This window comes from Cajanus cajan, chromosome 6, assembly GCF_000230855.2.
Source record: "Cajanus cajan strain Asha chromosome 6, NIPB_CcT2T_4, whole genome shotgun sequence".
Lineage (NCBI taxonomy): Eukaryota > Viridiplantae > Streptophyta > Magnoliopsida > Fabales > Fabaceae > Cajanus > Cajanus cajan.
The window spans coordinates 8,758,274-8,781,533 of NC_138522.1; the positions used below are offsets into that span (position 1 = coordinate 8,758,274).

The 23,260-nt window shown below is 33.3% G+C and overlaps 1 protein-coding gene across 2 annotated transcripts; it reads left to right on the top strand.

The window, feature by feature from the left end:
* The first annotated feature begins 637 nt into the window (after positions 1-637).
* On the top strand, positions 638-6,605 carry LOC109810765 (nucleobase-ascorbate transporter 6). 2 transcript variants are annotated; one of them, XM_020374321.3, is made up of 15 exons: positions 638-910; positions 1,165-1,300; positions 1,984-2,081; positions 2,229-2,405; positions 2,644-2,744; positions 3,036-3,111; positions 3,197-3,256; positions 3,420-3,604; positions 4,361-4,457; positions 4,798-4,884; positions 5,031-5,089; positions 5,189-5,280; positions 5,387-5,464; positions 5,572-5,732; positions 6,166-6,605. In XM_020374321.3, the coding sequence occupies exons 2-15, from the start codon at positions 1,195-1,197 to the stop codon at positions 6,379-6,381; spliced, it is 1,593 nt and encodes a 530-aa protein (XP_020229910.2). In that variant the 5' UTR covers positions 638-910; positions 1,165-1,194; the 3' UTR covers positions 6,382-6,605. The 2 variants fall into 2 exon arrangements, with proteins under 2 accessions (XP_020229910.2, XP_020229911.2); XM_020374322.3 differs by having other exon boundaries at positions 905-1,043.
* The last annotated feature ends 16,655 nt before the right edge of the window (positions 6,606-23,260 follow it).

A 23,260-nucleotide genomic window follows, 5' to 3' on the forward strand; every position in this document is an offset into this window, starting at 1 on the left:
TAACATATATTTATATTTAATATGAATTTTATTAATATATATTTATGTATATTATAAAAAAAATCCATTTTAATTAAAGAATAAAATCATATGTAAGTAAAAAGTTGTATCTAAAATTTGTCATATTTTTTCTATATCATAAATATCTTATACTACAACAATCATATTTCAACCGGATAAGGTTATAAAATTGAACTGAATTACATGCTCCAACTCAAAACTTCCGACAAAACTGAAACAATGCTAGATTAGTTGACATGCTCAGCGATTTACTAATAACATCAATCATCGACTTAGCTTTATTTACATTTGGCACATTGTTTTCAATAAAATAAGCAAAAGAATTATTCTTCACATTACATTGTACACATGAAGTTCATTTTTTTTTTCCAAGCAAGATAATGGAGCGTTGTATATGACATTAAACAGGCGCAAGATTGTTAGTGTTCTATACTAGAATGTGTGCATAGCTCAGCTGGCATGTGTGCATGACATGAGAGTGGCCACCTAAACATTCTTCATAAAAATTTCACCACACGAAACAAAACAATAAATGTGAGCAATATTTGTTGGAAAGTAGTAAATTAGGGTGTGTGAGAGCAACATTATAACTTAACAAGGCTACTAGTTAGTGAGAGAGAGACAGGGACATTACTTTTCGGTAGTAGCTACTAGCAAGAGAGGAAAGAGAATCTTCATTCATTCATTACTAATATATATTTTTTTTTTATAATTTTTGTTGCTGCTCATTTCTGTTTACACCTTTATCGTTTCTCTCCCAGCATTGGAGTCTGCTTTACTCCACACTCCACAACAAAGATCGTCTGCATTCCCTTTCTCTTCTCTTTTCACCACCCCTTTTGGGTGGGGGCACCTCATTTTGTTTTTGACTTCATAACACTTTCAAAAGGTGCTTTCTTTTTCTTCTCTTCTCTAACTCCCTTCTTAAATTATGCAATTATTGTTACCATTGCTTTCACTTCATTGCCCCTGCTCAGCTCAACTCTTCACTAGTTCTTGCATTTTCATTTCCTAGTCATATTGTAAGAAAGCTACTTTTTTTGCTTTGTGGTCTTTTTCTTTGTGCCATTGGGGGATCTGGGTTGGTGTTAGATTTGGGTTTGGTGTAGGTTCATTAATTGTTAAAGTTTGTTCATTGTTCAGAGTTAGGAAGAGAAGGAAAAAAAAAAGGTTATGGCAGGAGGAGGAGGTCCACCCAAAGCAGATGAGCCACAGCCACACCCACCAAAGGATCAGCTTCCCAATATTTCTTACTGCATTACTAGTCCTCCTCCATGGCGTGAGTGCTTCTCCTTATTTAGATTCAAAAGTGGCTCTCTATAAGAAAATTGACAATAATGATGATGGAAATAAAAGTTGTTACTTTTCAGTTCCCAGTTTGTGGATTTTTATATAATGGAAGAAAATTCCTTGTTCTTAAGGTGGTTGAAAAAACAAAGGAAAAAGAACTGCCTTTTCTACTTTGGGGGGTTTGAGTCCAGTTTTGTACCTCTCTGCCAATGGCAATCCATCCAGGCATCTTTTTACTCTTAATATCAATGGAGCCAATTTTGAAGTGCTGTTTTCAGTTTAGTTGAAATGATTTTCATTATATATATAAACCAAAGGCCTTTCCTGTTATTTCCAGATCCAGATTTGGTACTTCGGAAACAATTTGATTGCTACTTCCAAATTTGCCCCACTGATGTAATTCTTTTTAAGTATTATATATATATATATATATATATATATATATATATATATATCATATTGTTGGATTTTGGGGCCTTTTATAACATCACTGATGCCACACAATCATGAACTTATAGTTGAACAATGTCGTTAATGAATTCTAATTAAGTGGAATATTTGGCCACTTTAATGACATATTCTTTAATCTACCCTCCTCTTTTACTTTTGATTTACTTTACTTTTATGTTTGTTCCTTAATTTGATGAGGAATTTGGGGACATTTCGATGCAGCTGAGGCCATACTTCTCGGTTTTCAACATTTTCTTGTGATGCTCGGCACAACTGTGCTCATTCCCACCGCTCTTGTTCCCCAGATGGGAGGTGGCAATGTAAGCAGCTATGGATTAAATATTTAAAGCAGCAAATTGTACAAAATTTGAAAGGGAATATTATGATAATCTAACAAATGGATTGAAGATGCTTTTTCCTCCAAGCCAAAATTATATATATAAAAAATGACGTTTCAATTTTTGCAGGAGGAGAAGGCAAGAGTTATCGAAACACTGCTTTTTGTTGCTGGTATTAACACATTATTGCAAACACTGTTTGGAACTCGACTGCCTGCAGTAATTGGGGGGTCCTACACCTTTGTTCCAACCACAATCTCAATTATCCTTGCTGGCCGATTCAGTGGTGAACCAGATCCTATAGAGGTCTTGTGATCAAAACAAATCTAATCCTAAATGATGCACGGTTGATGTGCTTGCTATATTATTTATGTTGCTACCATATATGTAATCATATTGTATATCCATTTTTTTATGAGCTAATTCTGTTGGAAATAGAATAGTATAAATTTGTTTTTTGAACCACCTGAAAGCTTTAGATTTTATGCTTATTATTTGATTGGAACTTTTTAATAACCTTTTTCCTTATTTTTTATCTAATCAGAAATTTAAAAGGATAATGAGGGCAATCCAGGGTGCTCTTATTGTTGCTTCAACTCTTCAAATAGTACTGGGCTTCAGTGGTCTCTGGCGTAATGTTGCAAGGTTGGCCAAAGTTCTTACCTCGTGGATGATCATGCTTTTTCTTTCTTTACTCTTTGCATGTCTTGACAATGTGTAAACTAAAGTGTAAGCCATATTTAAGAATGTCTTTGCTATGTAGGCTCTTTTGCCATTGTTCCATCAAGTTAAATTGATCTTTAAAGTGGATGTTATAGCTTAAATGATTTATTCAATTGGATTTGGATTAATTTAGTACAAAAGCCAAAAAGAATTGAAAAATCTTGTGATTGGGTATAATTTTCCCATCTTATGTAAGTTCAATTGGTGTTTCAGGTTCTTAAGTCCACTTTCGTCAGTTCCTTTGGTATCTCTTGTTGGTTTTGGGCTGTATGAGTTAGGGTTCCCTGGGGTAAGCCTTCTGCTGCAAATTTACAATATCAATGTTTAACATTAATTGATGGAAGTTTCAATATTGATTCCTGACTTTGGTGTAGGTTGCTAAATGTGTAGAGATCGGACTTCCTGAGCTTATATTGCTTGTATTTGTTTCACAGGTAGAGACAGAGTTGCATATACAATGTCTTCTAAATTTCTAAATCTCAGCAATAGGATCTTAGTTGATATTTTTCTCTTGGTTTCTATACTCTTCTAGTTTTCTAGCATGATGGTTTCTATAAGTTTGAGTTTTGTTAATTGGTTAGTGGTTGTCACTTGCAGTATGTGCCCCATGTGCTACATTCGGGGAAACATATCTTTGACCGTTTTGCTGTAATATTTACAATTGTAATTGTGTGGATATATGCTCATCTACTTACTGTTGGAGGGGCTTATAATGATGCTGCACCTAAAACTCAGTTATCATGCCGTACTGATCGTGCTGGACTTATAGATGCTGCTCCTTGGTTAGTTGTGCGATTTCATTGAGTTTTAACTCTTAAATATTGGCAATTTTTGCTGTGGCAACTGTTTTGATCCTTATTATTTTACCACGTTTTTAAATTAATCCAATAATTGAATTGGTTCCCTATCATGATTGTCAACTGTGGCATTTGCCCAGGTGGCAGCTGGTGTGCCAATGTGACAACCAATTTTACATTTGTGAACAAGAGGGTGGCCAACTTAGTCCATTTCTTGTTTAAGAATCCCAGTCATGTCAGTGTTTCAAGGGGATTGTCATAGCAGGTGTTAGGGATGGATTGATTTGGCCACCATCTAATCCACGGTAGCAAAATGGGCATTAAATAATTGACAATTGGTCATAGGGTCCCAATTGAAAACTTTATTTTTAGGGATTAGTTTCAAATCTCGGTAAAATTATATTCTGCGTGTTCATTAGCAAATGAAACTGGATTATATTCATTATTCAACATTTTTCTCCAAATTCAGCAGATATATTTTTGTTATTTCAGTATAAGTAGTATTTTGACTAGAATGATTTTTTGTGGCTAACTGAGAAGATACACTGAAATGGGTATATGCTACATGCATCACTCTTAATTCATTTCTAATACTTGTCAGTTGTTGCTTACAAATGTTTATTATTGATATTTCTCAAGTCAGATTCAACTGGATCCTTGAGATATTGTTTTTTTAGTCGGTGGGAATCTACTACCTAGGCTTAGCTTTATTGAGAAGAATTTTTCATTTTGAGTTTGCAGGATAAGAATTCCGTATCCCTTTCAATGGGGAGCACCTTCATTTGATGCAGGTGAAGCCTTTGCCATGATGATGGCAGCTTTTGTTGCTCTTGTAGAGGTAATTTCTTTCATTAGATCTTCTCTATTAAGAATTCCTTTTTGTTTATTAATTGGTATTCTTTCTTATGCAACAATTATTCATTTATTCTGTTATATCTATATACGTCATTTTCTTTGGGTCTTCTGCGAATTTTATCAGTTCATTGCTGCTAGACACACACAGGACAGCATATCATTCTTACATCTTACATCCTTTTGAGCCTTTTGCATGTTGACATTCTTAGGAATTATCTTGTATGTATGTGCACTGGCTTAGTATTAGTGTTATGCAGTTTCTATTCTGCATACTTCATTTACACTATTTACTAATACTCACTTTTTTCATTTGTTACAAACAGTCCAGTGGAGCTTTCATTGCTGTATATAGGTATGCAAGTGCAACACCATTACCGCCATCTATTCTTAGTCGGGGTATCGGTTGGCAGGTACGAAAATGGCTAGTGCTAAAATATTTAAATATCTGTGAAAATAATTATGCATTTATAAGTGATATATTATAATGATCTTTTTACCAAGAAATTAAGTAGAACAGTCGAGTATAACTCCTTGTGCTTCTTATTTATGTTTTCAGGGAGTTGGCATTTTGTTATCAGGATTGTTTGGAACAGTCAATGGGTCCTCTGTGTCAGTGTAAGATTGAAACTGTTCTTTTTGTATTCGCGATTACTTTACATTACTTAAAAGACAACTTTCTTGTTGATGAAAAGAATTTTGTTGGTTTCCTTACAGAGAAAATGCAGGTCTTCTGGCTTTGACACGTGTTGGAAGCAGAAGAGTAGTGCAAATATCTGCTGGATTTATGATTTTCTTTTCAATTCTTGGTGAGTTGATGAAACATGCTGTTTGTAATTTGAATACCTAATTTTTCCTTATCCTACTACACTTTGTTCCCTTGTAACATCGGCTAATTTTTCTTTTATTATGTAGGAAAATTTGGAGCAGTTTTTGCCTCCATCCCGCCTCCCATTATTGCTGCCCTGTATTGCTTGTTCTTTGCTTATGTTGGTATGTTTGATTCTTTAAAATATACTCATCCATGTATTTACACTTTGATTTATTTTGATTCCTACAAGAAACATCACATAATGTTACACTTATGATCGTCTTTGTAGGTGCTGGTGGTCTTAGTTTTCTTCAGTTCTGCAACCTCAACAGTTTTAGAACAAAATTCATTTTAGGCTTCTCAATCTTCTTGGGCTTGTCTGTGCCTCAGTACTTCAATGAGTACACAGCAATCAATGGTTTTGGTCCAGTCCACACAAGTGCAAGATGGGTATGGATAATAAGATGCAAGATTAAATATGTTTTTAATCTCTTAACTTTTGCTAATTTTCACTTTCAGTTCCTGAACAAATTTTATTCAGCTTTAATCCCTAAAATTTTCTTCCATTGAACAAAATATATTGACCCCAAGAACCAAAAATATTAATAGGAGGAAAAGTTTAGAGACTAAAAGTAAAAATCGACAAAAGATTAATGACTTAAAAATATATTTCGATTCTATTTGGATTCAAACTTATGAGTATTTTTGAGAGTTTTTCTACCGAAAATAACTCTTTATTTTCGGTAGAAAAATTCTCGAAAGCACTTCTGACTTATATTCAAACTGACTCCTAATCCTAAGATGTATATAATATATGAAAACCATGATTTTTTATTACCTTTTGTTGAGTATACTTACAATCACATTTTTATGTACATGCCAGTTCAATGACATAATCAATGTCCCATTCCAATCAAAACCATTTGTTGCGGGTGTTGTGGCATATTTTCTAGACAACACTTTAGACAAGAGAGCTGCTATTAGGAAGGACAGAGGAAAACATTGGTGGGACAAGTACAAGTCCTTCAAGGGTGACAGCAGAAGTGAGGAGTTTTATTCACTGCCTTTCAATCTAAACAAGTACTTCCCCTCTGTTTAATTGTGCACAAGTGCTGGAATATAAGGTGGTTTCATCTTCACCACGATCTGGTTCTAATATTTAATTGAATCTTGTTACACGCCATAGCTCTATGAATAGTCCACCCTATTATAGCATTTTGTAATACATTTATTGTTGCTCTTGTTTCTGTAAATCTGATCAAGAAAGTGGATTGACTTAGCAAATGCGCATGGTTAATTTATCTTTGATTTTTGTCATGTTCACTTTAGAATCTCTTTTGCCCCCTCCATGCAATGCTTTTTGTACTCTATTATCTATTGAATTATGTTATACTATTTATTAATCTAGACATCGTAGATAAACAAAATTGATTTAGCTTTTATTTACTTAAAAAAAAGTAGGTATTTTTTGTGTGTTTATTTCAATGTGTAGAATAATCAATTAGATCATATATTAAAATTTAAACAGGTACATGATGTATAACTGCCGATTGTTATGGTTATTTTTTTAAGTAAAATATAGTGAAGTTTAGGGTCCACTTCACTGATAGACGTGTGTACAGTTGATGTTTTCCAAAGTATATTTTGGTGTTAAATATCACTATTAAAAGAAACAATGATTTTATCTAGGAATAAAAATTGATGTGTGTTTTTAAGAGAGAAGAAAAATAATATGTTGATAACATTGTCACAGGCTCACAGCCACTCAGTGCTAACGGTGGATTAGGAAGATAATCTTATCAATAGTTATACACGTGTCAAGGTTTCAGAGTTTCATTTATCGCTCAAAATCTATAATCTATAATACTGACACTGCGTAATTTTGTCGTGAACCGGTTCCCTAAGAACTTACACCGTTCTATTTAGTATAATAGTTGTTATATTATTTGAAAACAATTCTTACCACATTTATATACGATAAGATATTGATAGGAAATGGAATTTACTAATGGGATTATGGTGAGAGTTAGAAAATTGAGCTCTAATTACAATATAAAAATACAAAAAGAAAAATAAATGTAGAAGAAAATATCATAGAAAAGATAACCACTTGATTTGAATCTACACAGCTGTCTTAAATATTTAGGTTCTTTTTATTTAGTTAGGAGATACAATTGTCCCACCTATTTGATTAATTTTAAAAGTAAAAGTGATATTTCAAGTTATCATTCTAGGTCTAAGGTGAGAATTGAATTTCAATCTTTGAATGAGAAAGATAAGTGTTAAATTACTTATACTAACAACTTTTGATTATTTAGATGTTTGTTACTTATAATGTGATTTTGTGCATCTTGAACTGAATTGTCTTGTGAAGTGAATTCTGTGTAAAAGGTACATGTGATTTTTGTTTTAAAAAATGATCCACCCCAAAATAACTAAATTGTTGTCTATTTCTCCCTTATCTTCCATTTTACCCTCCTTCCAATATAAGCAAGGTTGTTTACAGCTAAAATCCCTCTGCCCCTGACTCATATTTCCCACATGGTCTAGCGAATGATTGTCCAACACTTCCCTCTAAAAGATTCACATCGTCCTCAAGGTGGAGGTTGAGAATTAAGATAATTGCCATGTAGCAGTTCAAAGAACTTCCTCTGGGGTCCCATTGTTTAAAGCATATTGAGCACCAAGCTATGCTTCAAGTTGAATAATTGTGATTGGGCCCCTTTGTAAATTGTTGTGCTTCTCCTTTTCTAGATCTCATCCAGCCTTTACTTTTCTTAGTTCAAGTGCTTTTAGGAGAGAAAAAAAATAGAAGAGAAAAATGAAATAAATTACTTCATAAGATACAATTAACTTATACACAAGTTAATTTATAAAAATCCTCTTCTATAAGCTTCTCAAAAACTTTAATTTTAACTTATGCAGAAATTTATTTCAATTTTTTAAAAATATTTTTCTCCTATAGATTGTTTTGAAAAAATTTAACCAAATAGACAAACAGACCCTTTGATTCATGCAATACTTCCCTTTCTCTTGTTCTATTATTTTTTATTCATATGCTACAACTTTTACATAGAAAGAAATCAATGTGCCGATTGACTTCGGGAGAATTTTGTGGTGTACTTGGAAACTTGTCCACTAGATCTTACATCTATGTTGTTAGCTGAATATTATAGGGGTTTCATTTGTAAGACCTTAGTTGTTGTTTTTTCAATTTCTGTGATAAAAAAATATATATACTACAACGTTTTTGGCCTTAGTTATCTTAATGGGTTGGGTAGAACTATCAAACTAATAGTATTTGTAATTCACTATTGGGTCTCTATTTTGAAGTTTGAACCCACTAAAAGAAATGGCATGAAGTTGGGCTCGACTGGGAATTCTCCAAATAGTTGCAACATGTATGCTTCTACCTGCAAATGGAGGAAAAAAAATTATTTTTGTCAGATTAAGAATCAAGTCATGGTTGTAGCCATTTGGCCCATGTTCAAACTTAATTGTCCTCCCAATATTTCTGTTTCTAGCTCAACTAAATTGGGATCTGTTTTACAATAGAAGAAAATAAGAAAGAAAAATAAAATTTATTTTTTTATGGATATTTTTTTTGGACAAGTTAGTATGATATAACTTACAGAAATTAGCTTATAAAATTTTTTATCTAAATTGACCATTAATAAATTTTTTCATAACCATTTTTAGGAAAAAAAGTTCAATTTTTTAAAGGTAAAATTAGCTTAGCTAAATGAGAAACTATAAGCTAATTTTTTATTAGTTTGAATAAGCTTCTCCATATCACTTTTAGGAGAGAAAAAAGAAGAAGAAAAAATAGAATAAGTTTTTCATAAACTAAAACTAATTTATGTATAAGTTAAAAAACAAGATTTTAGAGAAGTTAATAGGATAGACTTTCTTTAAATTATCTTGTGCATGAATTAATTTTAGTTTATGAAAAAAATTATTTCATTTTTTTTTTCTCTTAGAGAGTGTTTGGAAGAGATTACAATCTCTCATTTCAGCTTTTTTTTTTGGGAAAAAAAAGCTGTTTGCAAAAAAAACTCTGTTTGGGACAACAATTTAAATTTGTAAACAACTTTTTTTTCTTAAAAATAAGTTATTTTTATGAAACTAAAAATTTAAAACTTATAATTGTTTCTCAACAGCTTTTCTCCTTTAAACTAATTTACTACAAAAAAGAAATTGATTTTTTTTACTTATCAAGCGAAGTTAAACATCTTAAAATTGTTTCTCAAGAAAACTTCATTTTGACTATAATAGATTATAGCAATCAAAGATTATTCATATAATTAATTATCAAAATAATATAAATTTTTACAGCTTTTCCAAAGAGACTCTTAAAAACATTTCTAGAAAAATTTATTAAATAAACTCAAAACTCATAAAGAAACTTATTTTATTTTTATTTTATATTTTTTTCCTCCTACGAGTCTTTGTTGAAGCTAAGAGTGTTAAGTCTTAAATGGGACCACACTACTTAACTCCTAAACAAGAGCCATGCCTCAACCCAAATTGTGATTCCAATATACCCTTTTTTGAAATCCCTTTTCTGTCGTTGCTAAGTCAGTCATGGTTTATTACAAAATAAGTTCGCACTTTAGATTTTAGAAGGAAAATCTCATTTGGCATATGATTAATTCCCTTAGTGGAAGTATTATCACAGAAGTTGATCTTATGGTTTCATTACGAACATAATGTTTTATATGAAATATATTTATCATTTTTGGAGAGGTTGATGATTATTAGTTTTTCTTTAAGAAATATGTGAAGTCTAAGGCCATGAAGAAATTTAAAGAATATTAGTGAAAATAATTGGAGAAACTAATAAAAATAATACTTGTTAGAAAATTATTTTATCTAACTTTTGGGTTATTAACAAAATTTTAGTGCAAAGTTAAGAATTAGATGTAATCTTGAGGGCTAGTTCTAATATTTTATGGACTTAGAGTAAAATAATAGTTCTTGTACCAAAAAGGTACTAGAATAAGTAAAGTGAATTTATAAGTATTGACATAATAATCATGAACGAGACTTGTGTCCGAGACTTGAGACATAAACTTGTAGTCAAATATTAAAACTTATTCTTTAAGACGAGCATAACTTAGATAACACAAATTACGTAAAGTGTTATAAGTTAAACCCTAAATTCTAAATCCTAAACCCTATACTTAATATAATGTTTCATGAGTCTTGTCTCATTAGAAAGATTTTGAAAGTGTTTATAATTTTATAAATTGTATTTTAAAAATGCATAAACAAAACCAACTTTTTATTAAGGAGTTGTTATGAGATGTAAACCATATAATATTCTATGAGGATGATATAATTGATCAAGTCTCTTTACTTTTATTAGTTAAAATTTGGAATGAAATTTGACAATCTCTTATATTTTATATCTTTTTATACGAACTTGTTGATGATAGAATAGATAATCCATGACATTCTCAAATAGATTGATATTGATCTTAATGTCTTATAAAATGTAAATCATATATAAGGTGATCCAAAAACAAAACCACTAAAAAAAAATATTTAACCAATCCACAATTGGTTAAGAATGTATAGTTTTATACTAGATTGAGTTAAGAATAAATATAGTTTTGAATTGGGGTACTTGAAATCGTGGAAGCATGAATAAGAGTGTGAATGAATTGTGTAGAGGATAAACTTAGGAGGTGGGTAACAGGAGACAAGGGGAGAATATGGTGAAGGAATGTGGGCCTGAAAGGGGAAATGGGGCATTGGACCACAATTGCATGTTGTAATGAAAAGCCCAACAATGCGACACCCACTCATCATGTGTCGGCGGTGATCACACATCATTCGCTTTTTCAATTAATAATAAAAGTTGCAGCATCACCACCCACCACCATGCATAACCCTAAACCCTAAACCATAAACTTAATCTTTCCTTCATTCCCCACGCATGCCCTCTCATTTCACCCCACACGTTCTTTGCTCTTTTATCTTTTATGTACATCATACAAGGATTCTAACATTGCTACTTTACAATTATTTAGTCTGTTTTTATTTAATTAACTAGGAAGGCTTTTTCGTCTTGCTCTATCTAAATTAGCATCGTTGGACATCCAGTAAGGGCAAGGCTAAAAAATTTATGTGTATTACTTATTATGGTTTGATCTTTTTCCTAGTTATGAAAAATATTTTATTGAAAGAGATCAATTTTACTCTAATAATTTTGAAGATTAGTTGGAAAATAACTTAAGGTGATATTGATATTTTTTTGTAAAAATGGGAAAGATTACAATGGTGGCAATAAAGATTGAACCTAGGTCCTCATGTTTTTAACTATCCTAACTCCTCTCTACCCAACCACTAAGCTAACCCTAGTGGTCAATGATATTGATATTTGGTAAAGAGTATCAACTTTCATTTTAAACTAAATTAATTTCCTAAGAATCTTATTCGTAGAAATAAGATTTCTGTTTAAAAATAAAATTTGTAATTAATTATTATAGGAAAGTTTTATTTATATCTATTAAAGTAAAAAATAAAATAAAATGGAAGTTACTATTTTGACTTATTCACAAATTAATATTTCTAAAAAAGATATTATTTTTAATATTCTAATGAGAAATTTAATTATTATTGAAGGAAAATCCATAATCTGACTACAGGAGTCAATGGCGAATTATCGTCGGGTGGAACTCGAAGGATCAATGTAGAGTGAATATAATGAAATGAGGTTCTAAATGTTACCTGGGGGCACATGGCCTTCATATATAGCTTTCATTTGGTCAAAAAAATGTTACCCTATGTATCAATATGATACGCTGCATGTGATTGACATTGAATGGGAGTGTGTTAATGTTTTTGAAAAGAATACCAAAATTAGTAGTAAAATAGAAAAAAAAAATTAAATTTAAGTATCAAAACAAACTTAATACTAACTCAATTTCAATATAATGCTAGTTAAGAAAAGTTTGTGTTTAAAAATTTGATTTTATAAAATTAAAATGATTTGATTTGAAAAGAATTATAAAATTTTATTTTTAGAGTTGCGGATACTAAAAATTGAAATTAATTTGGGTTGTGATTTCGAAAATCAAAGATATTAGGATATGATATTATTAACTTTTCTCGTAGGTACTAATCAATTATAAATTAAGTTTCTAATTTTTGTTAATTTATATTGTGTTTTAAGATGTAATTTTTGACTTTTCATATTTTTAAAGTGTAATTAGTGTGCTGGTAAACTTGTAACACATGATTTAACACATAGGATTGATTTTGTTTGGTAAGACACTTTACCATTGTGGTCTATCTTCTTTTTATTTCTGTCCATTTTTCTTTTGTTTTGATCTAGTCCCCCAAGTTCTTTGTTTTTCTTTTCTCCTTTTATTATATTTGGACGTGTGTTGCAAATAAATGGTAGATTTTGAGATTTCAACATTGTTATAATGTCTTTGTCCTATAGTGATGCTTAGCATGCTTGATTTTATATATATATATATATATATATATATATATATATATATATATATATATATATATATATATATATATTCTAAACCACTTAATTAACATTTTAATTTCATAGAAGTTAATTAAACAATTTGCTTTAAGATTAGAGGTTTAAACATTTACTAATAAACCTTACCCTATTATAGTAATAAGCTTTATTAGTTTTTTCTTTCTTTTCATTTTTTTTTGTTTTAAAAGAGTTTTTCCCTATAACATTCAATTCCTCTAGTTCATATAAGGGTGATTAAGCCAAATTAAGCATTAAGAGAAAGAAGTAAAAATAATTAATTGAATTAAAAACCTTAATAAACAATCTAAAAAAGTACATGAAGTTAGGTTATATCAATCCTCAACACAAGTGAATTAGATATTCATGATCAATCTAAGAAACAAATAAAAGAAAGGAGTGAGTTCCAAGGTGTGTTCATGATGAGAACTTTTGCCTCCTCTCTTTTTTTTTTAGAAAACATAACTTATTATATGTGAATAGTTAATAATTTTTTTTAATGTTTTTAGACCTTTTATATGTCTCTAATTTTGAGTTTGAATAGTTTACTCGCTTAAGCAATTAAGATAGTTTGCTTAAGTGAGCCTTTGAATAATAGTGAAAATTCTCTCTATCATGTCTTGGTTCACTTAAACGAGTCTTCAAATCTAAAATAAGCGTGTCCTATGACATCTCTTTCTTAAGTGACTAATATGATTTGCACTTAAGCGAACCTTCAACTCCTAAAAGTATGTTCTTTCTATATATCTTTGTTTAAGCAAGTAAAGTGATTCGTTTTAGCGAGTCTTTCTCCTTTGAGAAGTGAGAACTTCAACTTTTTGGACTCAACTACTCCAACTTTTTACCAACACTTTTCTTACTATGTCAATTATCGTAACTTTACAAGAAAAATATTAAAAAAAATCCTAAAAAACTAAAACATCTAAGTATCAATTTTCTTATTTATCAATTACTTAAGATAAACACAACTCTATAAAGATAAAGTATTACTTATAGTTGTAACTTCATTCTCAAGTTAGGAATTGAACCTTAATCCTTGATTAAGATTATGTTAATGACTTTGGTTAAGTCTAATATTTTTTTCATAATATAAGCAAATTTTAAGGTTTAACAGGCCATTTATGATGATAACATAATAATAATAATAATAATAATAATAATAATAATAATAATAATAATAATAATACATATTTATTTATTTTATTTAAATAGATTGACCTATTAGACCTAAAATATTTTTTTAAATGGCCTAAGATCTAACCTTTGTTTAATTAAATAACTTTAAATGAAAGCATGACCTATTTTCTTAAGGTCTAACCTAATTTTCATAGACTAAATGGTTAAGTCTATTTCCATCCCTATTTATGAGGAAATAAATAGTTGTTGGTGTAAGCATAACAACTTAATTTCTTTCTCTTATCTAAAATAACCATAAAATGAGTTATGTTGTCAAATTTCTACATGCAATAACCATAAATTGAGTTATGTTATATACATCTGTATATTAATTCTTCATTCGGACCATAATTTTTTATTATTAAGGTTTTTGCTATGACACCCTCTACCCTGCTAATCAACACATAATTAATTGTAAAATAGTAAACTTTTTGAATAAAACTTTGTTCTAAGAATTATAAAAGGTTTTCAAAAGCACCTCCAATGGTAGAGAAATCACATTTGTTTCATAAACTTAAACAAGTTCTAGAAGAGTTAACTAACACGAAAACCAAAACAAAATAAAATCAAATGGCTAACCAAAGGCCATACCAAAGCTCCAATAGATTAACAAGTTTTTTTTATAAAAAATAAATAGGCAATACATTAAAAAAATTACAAAACATAACTTTAAATCTCCATGTCACATCCTATCAGAGTTCGAATCACAAGCATATCACAAGGCTTAAGCCTTATCATCGACATCGTCATCAAAATGATCCACACTTGTAAAACACATATAGAACACAACAAATAAGGAAGTGAGAAACGTCTCACTTTGGTTACCAATGTGGGAAAGAGCTAGATAACAACACACAAGCAACAACATAGTATTAATATACATATAAATAGTTCAATACAATATTCATCACAATTATAACTTAAAGAAGTAATATAATAAACATCAAAATATCTACAATACTCATGATCACACAAAAGCAATGGACACAAATTTCACTTTATATGCATGTGGTGCCAAAGGATCTCATAACATGTGATCCGAAGGCGAATTCTCATGGCTCGAAGGCAATTACTCATGGCCTAAAGGAGAATTCTCATGAGTCGAAATTGAATATTCATAGTTCAAAGGCAAAATGTCATGGCTAAAGGAAAATTACTCATGGCTTGAAGGCAAAATCTCATGTACGGTTGTAAAATATTTCATGCACATGATGGATGTCTTGTAACGACCCACCCTAGGCCGTCACATCCAGAACCAACCAAAATAAAATAATATATCAGAAAGAAAATAGAACAAGGGCCAGCTACGCTAGAGTGTAAATATACAATAACATATAAAATTGTTTCCAAAATATATAACATATTTTTATAATAAAGTCATTATCCTCAGTAAGGTTATACATTAATACAAAAAGGTAATATAATTACAACGTCATGAAGACATCAAAATAAGACACCCTAGGTGCTGGTCAAGCTCTAAACCTAGCCACTTCTCAAAGCAGCTATCCAAAAGACTCCTTGCTATCCCAAGGCCTCATACCTGATCTGCTCCCCCACATAGTGAGATCATCACATTCCATCATGAAAATATAAGGGTTAGCACATATAAAACCAATCATAGTACATCATAATAAAATATCATTAAACAGATATTTATCCAGACCAATCAAGTCATTTCCAAGCTAAACATAGACCAATCCAAAATATAATGTATACACATCCATGCCAATGCATACATATTTTATGATAATAAAGAATCCATAACCAATGTATACAATCCATACCATATGTATACATATTCCACATCCCAAAACAAAGTCACACCACTGTATAATCCATGATGTAACCAACACATCCAAACCAAATGTTGGTCTCAACACATCCAAACCAAGTGTTGATACGGTAAAACATGTCATCAACCCATGTCTCACACCTAACCTCTCATGGAAAATATACAGTTGGATTACGTCGTCACGTAACCCTGGTGATCGTGACCACCTCATCCATCGGTATGACTCGGCCTGAACCCATACCGGTAGTAAATAGAATACTTAGAGGAGTACTTCAGAATCCACCTAACATCTGAAGTGGTTTATTATATAACCTTTGGAAAAGTTCCACATTGGAATCATCACCATGGGATTCCCAAATTCCATATTTTTCCAAAGATTATATCCTGATCTCACCAAAAGATCTAACCCATACCATAACCTTACTCCTCTAAGTTCTATTAGCTTTCCAAACCACACACATATAGCATATTCCATAATTACATACCAAAAATTTCCATAACCAAGCCAAATTATTCAATATAATAACATAAATAACTAAACACTTAAAACAACCATCAACTTAAACAAATGATAATCTTCATATAAACAAAATAGCATATTAAAAGTTATACTACCCTTATCATGCTCATACATACTAGATTAAGTCTTATAAGTACTACCCTTACTTGGATAAACCTGAACCAAAACTTGGGCAGAACCTCCTCCTCTTCCTTAAACAAGAACCGAAACTCGAGCTGAATCTCCTCCTCTCCCTCCTCTTTTCTCTCCCCTGGCAGAACCTCCTCTACTGGATTCCTCTTCCTTTTTTTCCTCTTTTCTTTCCCCTCCTCTCCCTTTTTCTCTCTCTCTCTCCTCTTTCTCTCTCTAGGACCTTCTCTCTCAATCCTACTTTTCCAACACCCCCAACCCCCTATTTATAGAGTTCTGCCTGCCTAACCCGGAACGGCCCGTTCCAAAAGCGAAATGCCCGTTCTGGGCCTAAAAAATCCACGTAAAATTTTGAATTGGAACGGCCCGTTCCGAAACCAGAACGGCCCGTTCCGAGACTCATCCAGAACGGCCCGTTCTTCTTCCGGAACGACCCGTTCCAAAATCAGAACGGCCCGTTCTCCTTGTTGGAACGACCCGTTCTGGACCCATTCCCAACTTAAAACTTAGTGTCTTTTTATTGCTTGGAACGGCCTGTTCCAATTTTGGAACAGCCCGTTCCAAGTTACCAATTTACCCCTCAAACTTTAATAAAATTGTGAAAATGCCATTAATAAAAGTTACAAAAATACCCCTTTTAAAAAATGAATATTACAATTCTCCCCAACAACAAAAATTTTTGTCCTCGAAAATTCACTTACTCTAAAAGAGATATGGGTATTGATCCTTCATCCTATCCTCCAACTCCCAAGTGGCTTCATTAGTAACCTCATCCCAAATAACCTTCACCAGATTGATAGATTTACCCCGCAACTGTTTAACTTTTTTATCTGCCACTGAAACTGGATGTTTCTCAAAAGTTAAATTCTCCTTAACTTGCACTGCCTCTGATTCCAGGACATGGCTCGAATCGTGAATATACTTCCTCAGTTGTGAAACATGGAACACATCATGCAGATTAGACAGGAATGGAGGTAATGCAATCTGATATGCCATTGGTCCAATCCTCTTGAGAATCTGATACGGCCCAATAAATTTAGGATTCAACTTCTTAGCTTTGATAGCTCTTCCCACACCTGTGGTAGGAGTTACTTTCAAAAACACATGTTCTCCCTCTAAAAACTCCAAAGGTTTCCTCCTCTTGTCTGCATAAGACTTTTGCCGACTCTGAGCAGCTCTCATTCTTTCCTGAATTTGTTTCACCTTTTCAGTAGTCTGTAAGATGATCTCTGGCCCCACCATCATTGATTCTCCCTCTTTAAACCAACACAAAGGTGTTCGACACTTCCTCCCATACAGAGCCTCAAATGGTGCCATTCCTATACTTGCATGAAAACTGTTATTATAAGTGAACTTGACCAAAGGCAACAACTCTTCCCAACTCCCTAGATGATCCAAAATACAAGCCCTCAACAAGTCCTCCAAAGATTGGATAGTCCTCTCAGACTGCCCATCAGTCTGTGGGTGGTAAGCAGAACTAAGTCTCAACTTAGTCCCTAACGCCTTATGCAAACTCTGCCAAAATCGAGAAGTAAAACGAGGATCCCTATCAGAAATGATACTGGAGGGCACACCATGTAATCTAACAATCTCCTTAATATACAACTGAGTTAACTTTTCCAAGGACCATTTTATATTCACTGGAAGAAAATGAGGACACTTAGTTAATCTATCCACGATCACCCAAATAGAATCATAATTCTTAGCAGACCTTGGTAATCCAACAACAAAATCCATGGTTATACTATCCCATTTCCATTCTGACACTTCCATTATTTGTAACAAACCTCCTGGTTTTTGATGTTCTACTTTAGCTTTCTGACACACAATGCAAGATGCAACATACTCGGCTACCTCCCTCTTCATACCATTCCACCAAAACATTTTCTTCAAATCTTGATACATTTTTGTCATACCTGGATGTACACTCAACTTGCTCTTATGACCTTCCTCAAGTACCAACTTCTTCAACTCTTTATCTTGTGGAATACAAATTCTACCCTTGTATTTCAAAACTCCATCCATATCTTGTTCAAATCCTTCAGCTTTCTCAGAACCCAACAACTCTCTAACCTTATTCAATCCCGTATCCTGAACTTGTCTTTGTTTCACCATCTCCAAGAAATCACTAGTAATGGTAGTCGTACCACAACTAATAAAATCTGGAGCAATCACAATATTAAGATTCATATCCCTGAATTTCTCTACCAACTCCATCTCTTTAACCATCATGTAAGACATATGAAGAGATTTTCTACTCAAAGCATCCGCTACTATATTCTCTTTACCTGGATGGTACATTAACTGAAAGTCATAATCTTTCAAAAACTCAATCCACCTCCTTTGCCTCATATTTAACTCTTTCTGATCAAACAAGTTTTTTAAACTCTTATGATCATTGAACACCTCAAACTTTGCTCCATAGAGATAATGTCTCCAAATCTTCAAAGCAAAAACCACCGCAGCCAACTCTAGATCATGCGTAGGATAATTCCGTTCATGAGTCTTTAACTGCCTAGATGCATAGGCCACAACCAGTCTATCTTGCATAAGAACACATCCTAAACCTTGATGAGATGCATCACAATAAACTTCAAAAGATTTATTAGGATCTGGCAGAATCAACACTGGAGACGACGTCAGTTTTTCCTTTAACTCTTGAAAACTCCTTTCACACTCCTCCGTCCATATAAAAGGATGATCCTTCCTGGTCAGCTGTGCCAAAGGCATAACTATTTTAGAAAATCCTTCTATGAATCTTCTATAATAGCCAGCCAATCCCACAAAACCTCTAACTTCAGTAACTGATTTTGGATGCTGCCACCTCAAAATCGCCTCCACCTTAGTAGGATCAACTGCAATTCCTTGTGCAGAAATCACATGACCCAAGAACTTAACTTCAGACATCCAAAACTCACATTTTGACAACTTTGCAAATAACTGTTTCTCCTTTAATACCTGCAAAACTATCCTCAGATGTTCTCTATGTTCTTCCATAGATTTAGAATAAACTAGAATATCATCAATGAACACCACCACAAACTTATCTAGAAAGGGTCTGAAAATCCTGTTCATATAATCCATGAAAATAGCTGGAGCATTCGTCACTCCAAAAGGCATGACAACATACTCATAATGGCCATACCGAGTCCTAAAAGCAGTCTTTGGTATGTCCTCCTCCTTTACCCGAATCTGGTGATACCCAGACCTCAAATCAATCTTGGAAAAAACAGAAGCTCCCCTCAACTGATCCATCAAATAATCTATTCTTGGCAATGGATATTTATTCTTGATTGTCAATTTATTTAACTGCCTGTAATTCACACATAACCTCACACCATCATCCTTCTTCTTTACCAATAACACTGGTGCTCCCCACGGAGATACACTAGGTCTGATCATTTGCTTCTCCAAGAGTTCTTCAACCTGCTTCTTCAATTCATATAACTCCGCTGGTGCCATTCTATAAGGAGAAATAGACACTGGTCCTGCCCCTGGTATAAGATCAATACTAAATTCCAACTCTCGCTTTGGTGGTAATCCCGGAACATCATCCGGAAAAACCTCTGGAAATTCTCTAACAACATCAATACTATTCAACAACTTTTCATTCTCTACACTAATAAAAGATAGGATCATAAACCCAAGAACTCCACCCTTCAACAACCCATCCACCTGTCCACTAGAAATAAATTTCTCATGTTCAACAGTAGGAAAGATTAATCTCTTCTCTGAACAATCTATCAAAATCCTATTGGCAGAAAGCCAATCCATCCCTAAAATCACATCTAAATCGGATAAAGGTAAACAAAATAAATTCACTTTATAACAATGCCCTTCCACCTCCACTGGACATCTTAAACAAACCTCAGAAGTCAAAATAGAACCTGAAGCTGGAGTAGAAACAACTAAATCCACACACAAGGAACTCACAACTAAATTTAACCTTGCCACACATTCATAAGAAATAAAAGAATGTGATGCACCAGAATAAAATAGAATAGAAATATCATTACCATCAGCTTTTCCCTTTCCCTTTACCAGCTCAGATGACGTTTCAACTTTAGCACCTGTTAAAGCAAAAACACGACCTGCTGCAGTAGGCCGATCCACTTTTTGGTTCTCTCTAGCTAGAGTATTTTTGACATTGCAATCTTTAGCCATGTGACCCACCTTGCCACATTTAAAACACACATAGTTCTTTGTAGGATAGTCCTTCATCATATGTGGGCCTCCACATGTATAACATCTAATACTCTGAACAGCTCCTGTAGTAGTAGTCCCCATTGATTTTTTATTAGCATTTCCAATTTGAAACTGAGATGGTCTCTTTTGAGAATGTTTCCCCCTCCCAAATCCAGATGATCCCTCTGTACCCTTTGCCACTCTATTTCCTCCTTCAAATCTCTCAACTGTTTTTGCCTTTTCAACTAGAACTGGGAACTCCACAATCCCCATAGGAACAATAGTCTTTTTTAGCTCATACCTTAAACCTTCACTGAACTTCCTGCATCTCCATGCTTCAGAGATAGCTTGAGAATAGTACCTAGCCAAGTGTTCAAACTTGACCACATACTCTTGTACGGACATATTCCCTTGTTGCAGTCTCAAAAACTCAGCTTCCTTAGCATACCTGACACTATCTGGAAAATATTTCTCTAGGAATACCTTTTTGAAATTTTCCCAATTTATCGCCTCCCCCTAACCTCCATCATAGCTTGAGCACTTTTCCACCAGAAACTAGGCTCACCCACCAACATATAAACAACATAAACTAGCTTCCTTTCCTCAGGACAATGCATCACCATGAAGATTTTCTCCATCTCCTCAATCCACTGATCAGCAACTTCAGGTCCATCAACACCTGTAAATTGGGGAGGATTCCCTTTTCTGAACTCTGACAAGCCCCTATACTCATCAGGTATCTCAGCTCTAGCTGCTTCAGCTGCAGCCCGGTTGGTCTCCATCTAAGCCAACAAAGTATTCTATTGTCCAATAGCAGCAACAATTAGCTCCATAGCCTGAGAAATCTGTCGCTCATCTACACCTGAAGAAGGATTAGAATGGTTTCCCCTACCAACCATCCTAATCAAGATAAAAGATCAAGGAACCCATGAATTTACACCAAAACACATAAGTAATTCCTTTCCAAAATCCATTTCCACACAACAAAAACATAACAAGACCATTTCCAACAAACCCTAAAGAGACTCAACCAGCTTTGATACCAAAAATGTAACGACCCACCCTAGGCCGTCACATCCAGAACCAACCAAAATAAAATAATATATAATAAAGAAAATAGAACAAGGGCCAGCTACGCTAGAGTGTAAATATACAATAACATATAAAATTGTTTCCAAAATATATAACATATTTTTATAATAAAGTCATTATCCTCAGTAAGGTTATACATTAATACAAAAAGGTAATATAATTACAACGTCATGAAGACATCAAAATAAAACACCCTAGGTGCTGGTCAAGCTTTAAACCTAGCCACTTCTCAAAGAAACTATCCAAAAGACTCCTTGCTATCCCAAGGCCTCATACCTGATCTGCTCCCCCACATAGTGAGATCATCACAATCCATCATGGAAATATAAGGGTTAGCACATATAAAACCAATCATAGTACATTATAATAAAATATCATTAAACAAATATTTATCCAGACCAATCAAGTCATTTCCAAGCTAAACATAGACCAATCCAAAATATAATGCATACATATTTTATGATAATAAAGAATCCATAACCAATGTATACAATCCATACCATATGTATACATATTCCACATCCTAAAACAAAGTCACACCACTGTATAATCCATGATGTAACCAACACATCCAAACCAAATGTTGGCCTCAACACATCCAAACCAAGTGTTGATACGGTGAAACATGTCATCAACCCATGTCTCACACCTAACCTCTCATGGAAAATATACAGTTGGATTACGTCGTCACGTAACCCTGGTGATCATGGCCACCTCATCCATCGGTATGACTCGGCTTGAACCCATACCGGTAGCAAATAGAATACTTAGAGGAGTACTTCAGAATCCACCTAACATCTGAAGTGGTTTATTATATAACCTTTGGAAAAGTTCCACATTGGAATCCTCACCATGGGATTCCCAAATTCTATATTTTTCCAAAGATTATATCCTGATCTCACCAAGAGATCTAATCCATACCATAACCTTACTCATCTAAGTTCTATTAGCTTTCCAAACCACACACATATAGCTTATTCCATAATTACATACCAAAAATTTCCACAACCAAGCCAAATTATTCAATATAATAACATAAATAACTAAACACTTAAAACAACCATCAACTTAAACAAATGATAATCTTCATATAAACAAAATAGCATATTAAAAGTTATACTACCCTTATCATGCTCATACATACTAGATTAAGTCTTATAAGTACTACCCTTACTTGGATAAACCTGAACCAAAACTTGGGCAGACCTCCTCCTCTTCCTTAAACAAGAACCGAAACTCGGGCTGAATCTCCTCCTCTCCCTCCTCTTTTCTCTCCCCTAGCAGAACCTCCTCTACTGGATTCCTCTTCCTTTCTTTCCTCTTTTCTTTCCCCTCCTCTCCCTTTTCTTTCTCTCTCTAGGACCTTCTCTCTCAATCCTGCTTTTCCAACACCCCCAACCCCCTATTTATAGAGTTCTGCCTGCCTAACCCGGAACGGCCCGTTCCAAAAGCGGAACGCCCGTTCTGGGCCTGAAAAATCCACGTAAAATTTTGAATTGGAACGGCCTGTTCCGAAACCAGAACAGCCCGTTCCGAGACTCATCCAGAACGTCCCGTTCTTCTTCCGGAAAGGCCCG